Genomic DNA, 6,047 nt, shown 5'->3' with positions numbered 1-6,047 from the left:
CCGGGTGTGCAGCCGGGAGCAACGATCCCCGTGCCGGCACACGCCCCGATCTTGAAGTAGAATGGGCAGTTCACCCGATCCTTCTCCATCCCGAAGATCAATGCCAGGTGCTCCGCCATCCTCTGATTTCTTTTCTTCTCTTTTCTTTTCTTGTATGCTACTCGTTACCTTCCCTTCTATCCTAACGAACAACGTGAAACCCTAACCCTGACCCCTAGATTGGATCTGTTAGGATTTGACGCTTTGAGATTCAGCCCACATTGAGCCCACAGCGAGGTTCGCGGCAAAAAACGGAGTCCAACGGGATCAAGATCACCCGAAACGGAGCTCGGATGGAGGAGATACGAGCTTTTGAAGTTGGCACGAGAATCGAGACGGTGGAGGACCGTCGGCGACCGGCGGCGGGCGGCAGTGGCGCGGCCGCAGGCGACGGCGCGCGGGATGCGCGACCCAGGCCCGTGCGGGATGCGCGACCCAGGCCCGGCGGCCCAGGCGGGCACGCGGCCCAGCCTGGCGCGCGGCCCAGGCGCGCGCAGGCCCGCGCGCAGGTGCGGCCCAGGCCCGCACGCGCGGGCCGGCCCAGGCCAGCGGCCTGCTGGCTCCTTTGCCCCGATCCACCGTGGACTGGGCGATCTACGGCGGGGCCTGTGGACCGCGTGGGTGTTTCCCACGCGTTTCACGCGGTCCACGGCACTATTCCATGGACCGGAGTGCGATCGGAGGGCCCAGATGATTCCTGATCTTGATCCGACAGTCTGGGACGTGATTTGGGTTGATTAAGGAGTCCTAATCATGATCTAAGTCGTGATTAAGGTCTATAAAAGCCCTGTGCGTGAAACAGAGAGGGTGTGGTTTGGGTTTCTCACCGTACAGCGCCGTACGAACCCGAGAAGAGAGAGAGAGGTGAGAGCGCTGAGAGAGAAGGAGCAGGAGACTCCTAGACAGCGGTCGCCAGGCACTTCAGGGGTTCAGGTGGGGTCTTCAAGAGAGAGAGAGTTTTTGTGAAGGAAACTTTAGGTGAGAGAGAATTGGGTGTACAAGGGTTGAGGGTGAGGTCTCCTCTTGTAAAATTTTTTTTTCATAGTGAAGTTTGCATGCCCCGTGGAGGCGAGCCCTTTTGTGGCTGATCCACGTATTTTGATTGTTTTTTTCTTTTTTGTTTTGTTTCTTCCTTCTTCCTGCTGCATTGTGTGATACTGAAAAGATCTTGGGAGGTGGTGTCCTGGCCAGACATCCACCCAACAAGTGGTATCAGAGCAAGACGGTACAAGGATGCAGATTGCAGTGGTGGTGAGCAAGACTGAAGATGGAGAAAACAAGAACAATCAAGATGGAGATCAACAAGTTCGATGGTAAGAGCAATTTCTCCTTGTGGCAAGCAAGGGTGAAGGACGTGCTCATCCAACAGGGGTTGATCGATGCTCTCTTGTGCGATGAGAAGCCGACCACCATGGAGGTGCGGGATTAGAAACGGCTACAGATGCAGGCGGTGAGTACCATCCGCATGTATCTGACGGATGAGGTGGTGATCCATGTGCTGAGCGAGACTTCCCTGATGATGCTGTGGTCGAAGCTCGAGGAGTTGTACATGGCGAAGTCTCTCACCAACACACTTTTCCTTTGGAGGCAGTTTTACCAACTGCGGATGACTGAGGGACAGAGCGTGCAGGAGCATTTGAGCCACTTCCAAAAGATCCTCACCGACCTTCTCAGCGTTGGCGAGAACGTTGAGGAGAAGACCAGGGCACTGGTTTTGCTGGCGTCGCTTCCCCCTTCATACGAGTCTTTGGTGACTGCTCTTTTAGTGGGGAAGAGCACTATCAAGATGGACGAGGTCACCGCGGCGATACTCCAGAACGAGGTTCTCAGGAGGGAGAACCCAGCTTCGAGCTCAGGTGGCGGTAGCTCAGCTTTGGTGGCTTCTGGAGGAGCAGGAGGTGGTAGACGGAGCGACAGGAGATCGCAACGAGGGCGGTCTAAGTCCAGGAGGGACTTAAGCAAAATCAGGTGTTACCGGTGTGAGGAGTTGGGGCATCTAGCCAGAGATTGCCCTCAACTTAAAAATCGGACGGTGGCTGCTGTAGCGACGGCCGGCAGCGATTCAGATGGAGATGTCTTGGAGATATCTGACGAGGTATCTATTTCTTCCCAGCAGTGGATATTAGATTCTGCATGCCCCTATCATGTGTGTTGCAGAGAGGAGCAGTTTGACTCCCTGGAGAACAGTGAGGGCACTGTATATCTGCCGGATGGATCAAACTGTGTGATCAGAGGCATTGGGACGGTCAGCTGGAGGACACATGACGGTGCAGTGAGGAGATTGGGGGAGGTCCGATACATACCCGATTTCAGACGGAATCTTATCTCACTTAGCAGACTGGATTCGAGAGGCTATAGGACGGTAGCTGGTGGAGGAATCCTGAGGGTACTACGCGGTAATAGGATTGTGCTGGAGGGGAAGAAGGGGAGCAGAGGACATTATTATCTGGCAGGTAGTCCAGTGCGAGGTGGAGCTTCAGGAGCCAGGTGGAGCCCAGAGCGAGGTGGAGCTCCAGGAGGCGGATCGGGCACGAGACAGGAGACTCGGGAGGACGAGAGGCGACGTCGCAAGGTGAGATTCCTATTGCCGCAGGACGATGCCCTGAGCAGATCTCAGGTCAGGAGGAGCACAGCATACAACGGAGATGGGATCGAGCAGCCTGGCTCGACTCCCATGTTTGCCCATCCATGATCAGCAGGCGATTGCCCCAGGGCATGAGGGCGAGGAGATCCAAAAGCTCTCAGAGTTTGGAGGAGACCGAATATCGAGTCGAGGTGGAGATTGTTAGGATTTGACGCCTCGAGATTCAGCCCACATTGAGCCCACAGCGAGGTTCGCGGCGAAAAACGGAGTCCAACGAGACCAAGATCACCCGAAACGGAGCTCGGATGGAGGAGATACCAGCTTTTGAAGTTGGCACGAGAATCGAGGCGACGGAGGACCGCTGGCGACCGGCGGTGGGCAGCAGCGGCGCGGCCGCAGGCGGCGGCACGCGGGACACGCGACCCAGGCCCGTGCGGGACGCGCGACCCAGGCCCACGTGGGACGCGCGACCCAGGCCCGGCGGCCCAGGTGGGCACGCGGCCCAGGCGGGCGTGCGGCCCAGCCTGGTGCGCGGCCCAGCTGGGCGCGCGGCCCAGCCGGGCGCGCGGCCCAGCCGGGCGCGCGGCCCAAGCGCGCGCAAGCCTGCACGCAGGCGCGGCCCAGGCCCTTGTGCGCGGGCCGACCCAGGCCAGCGGCCTGCTGGCCCCTTTGCCCCGGTCCACCGTGGATCGGGCGGTCCACGGCGGGGCCTGTGGATCGCGTGGGCGTTTCCCACGCGTTTCACGCGGTCCACGGCACTATTCCGTGGACCGGAGCGCGATCGGAGGGCCCAGATGATTCCCGGTCTTAATCCGACGGTCTGGGACGTGATTTGGGTTGATTAAGGAGTCCTAATCATGATCTAAGTCGTGATTAAGGTCTATAAAAGTCCTGTGCGTGAAACAGAGAGGGTGTGGTTCGGGTTTCTCGCCGTACAGCGTCGTACGAACCCGAGAAGAGAGAGAGACGAGAGCACCGAGAGAGAAGAAGTAGGAGGCTCCTGGACAGCGGTCGCCAGGCACTTCAGGGGTTCAGGGGGTGTCTTCAAGAGAGAGAGAGTTTTTGTGAGGGAAACTTCAGGTGAGAGAGAATTTGATGTACAAAGGTTGATGGTGAGGTCTCCTCTTGTAAAATTTCTTTTTCATAGTGAAGTTTGTATGTCCCGTGGAGGCGAGCCCTTTTGTGGCTGATCCACGTATTTTGATTGTTTTTTTCTTTTTTATTTTGTTTCTTCTTTCTTCCTGCTGCATCGTGTGGTACTGAAAAGATCTTGAAAGATGGTGTCCTGGTCAGATATCCATCCAACAGGATCGGATCTGGATGATTCAAGAAAGAAGGAGGCGAGCGAGTCTAGTGGTGTTTGATCTGGGACAAGACTACAACGACGAGGAGAGATTCAACAGATTTGGATGGAGAAAAAGGATCTTAAGGATCGGAGGCCTTCTTACCGCAATGTGGGGCTGGAAGAAAAGCAAACCGGGTGGGGAGCTCAGCTCGCTTTTCTCCAATGCATGCGGTTAAGTAAATTATGCCGCCTCAAACCCTCGGGCAATTATGCAACCCGCACCCTCGCAGCTCCGCATAACCCTCCTCCCCTCCCTGGCGGCGGTGCCCGCACCCCACGCCCCCCAACCCCCTGGCTCCATGCAACACCCCCCCCCCCCCTCTCTCTCTCTCTCTCGCTCTCGCTCTTGCTCTCGCTCGGCGGCTGGTGGGCAGCCGGACCTCCTCCCCCAGTCCCTCTTCGGCCGCTCCAAGCCTCCCAGTCCCTCTTGCTTTATGAAAAGTTTGCAAAGGCTGTTCAGGATTTGCAGGTTGGCAATGGCCTTCTGGAAGGCATAGCTCAGGTACTAATTTCTTTCATTTGGTTCTCTATCTTCCTGAAGCTCGAAACTGGAGTCGTTTTAGCCTGCCTTTATGACCCTTCTTTTCATCTTAGGAAAACTATCTATTTTGACACTTAGTAATTAGTCTATCTTCAATAGCCAATTTTGTTGACCGATTTTATGGAACAAATAGTTTATTTCCATCCATGCATAATACGGCATATTCTTATTTATTGTGCTGTAGAAGCATTTGATTGTGCTTTAGCTTAATTTTTCTTTTCTAAAGTGAACTTTATTTGTAATCTTTGTTTGATCTGCATGATTATTTTAATTACTTAATCATGAAGTTTTGTGGTTTTCTTTGAACGGGGCCCATTAATCAACAAAGCTGCTGTAGAAAAGGTGATTCATGCTCTTGACATGACATATTGATTTCTCTGTTATTGAAAACAAACAATCACTATTTCGGAGTTCATTTACCATGCATCAAGTGCATGCAAAAAATATGGCACAAAAACCGCCACATGTACGATAAATATAATAACACATTAATTTAAGTTGATATTGTTGATTATGACATGTCTCCCCCTGCTGCCAAAAGAGAAAAATCCCTATATGACATATATGGGAGACCCATCTTCCCCCCGTCTGTATATTTGCATTATGCTGTCTCTAGCTAGCAGGTCAGTTTTGTAGTAAATGCCATGCCTATCCCAGAATCCTGATATAATATCAGGGTTTGGACTTAGTAGGCTACATAGTCCCCATAAACAGGTAATGGTGAGTAATTTATTCTATCATTCTGTGAGGTCAGTCCATCAGCAGCTCAACAAATAGCTACTAAACGTATAAGGATGCGACGGTGATGTTAATGGATGCTGGCTCTTGAGGATATTGGTAGAGAATCGGTTCTCGCATCACATCATAGTGTAAACACTGGTACATATGTATCAAAACTCTTTTATTGGGAAAGAATGTTCGTCAGAGAAGGCATCTGCCTGCCTTTTGTAGTAGGACATAATGCGATATTTTATTTATTGCATTTTTCATTTTTTTTTTCAAATAATCTGGATGTGAAATAATTATGTCATCTGAGGCATGACGATGGGCTTCCTTCACTTGAGTTCTCTGACTCCTAGTAGCATAAACGTGCATTTGATTATGATTCTACATAATCATGAAATCCCTATTTATTATCTTTTAACAGGGAGCAAACGTTATACTTGGGGGAAAGAGAGAGTCTGGGCATGACATTTTATGAGCCTACTGTACTTGGAAATGTTAATGATGAAATGCTCGTATCTAGGTGAAACTCCAAAACCTTTTATAACATTCATGATGACATGCCTTGGCTACTATTTTATTTTGTGATGTTGGTTATTGTTACTCTAGTCTGTGAATGGCTTTAACTCATCCATTGCCTAATCTCATCCTTTGTAATGCCTAATATAATGGCACAAAAAAAATCAATGGAGGAGTATTTTTGAAAGCTGAAGTGTTCTATTTCAGAAGTATAAAAATCAAGGTAGGAGGGGCCACAAATACTTTGTCCTGGAAGGGCTGTTGGCTGGGGAACGAGCTCTTATGTCAATTGTTTC

At 51.7% G+C, this 6,047-nt stretch overlaps 1 protein-coding gene and 1 long non-coding RNA gene across 3 annotated transcripts in view; both read left to right on the top strand.

Annotated features, from left to right (window-relative positions):
• LOC105032865 (LRR receptor-like serine/threonine-protein kinase EFR) overlaps positions 1 to 60 on the top strand; it is a 14,588-nt gene extending 14,528 nt beyond the window's left edge. Inside the window, exon 4 of the mRNA XM_073252867.1 lies at positions 1 to 60. This exon is cut by the window's left edge and continues 253 nt beyond it. Coding sequence (XP_073108968.1) covers positions 1 to 60 — 60 coding nt within the window.
• A 3,618-nt stretch (positions 61 to 3,678) lies between these two features.
• Positions 3,679 to 5,791, top strand: LOC109504943 (uncharacterized). Of its 2 annotated transcripts, none has more exons than XR_012138628.1 (2): positions 3,679 to 4,470; positions 5,657 to 5,791. It is a non-coding gene; the product is annotated as an uncharacterized lncRNA (long non-coding RNA). The 2 variants fall into 2 exon arrangements; XR_012138630.1 differs by having other exon boundaries at positions 5,264 to 5,791.
• The last annotated feature ends 256 nt before the right edge of the window (positions 5,792 to 6,047 follow it).

This window comes from Elaeis guineensis, chromosome 1 (assembly GCF_000442705.2).
Source record: "Elaeis guineensis isolate ETL-2024a chromosome 1, EG11, whole genome shotgun sequence".
NCBI lineage: Eukaryota > Viridiplantae > Streptophyta > Magnoliopsida > Arecales > Arecaceae > Elaeis > Elaeis guineensis.
Note: the sequence above shows the minus strand (reverse complement) of the source record. Positions and strands in the feature narration are given on the sequence as shown.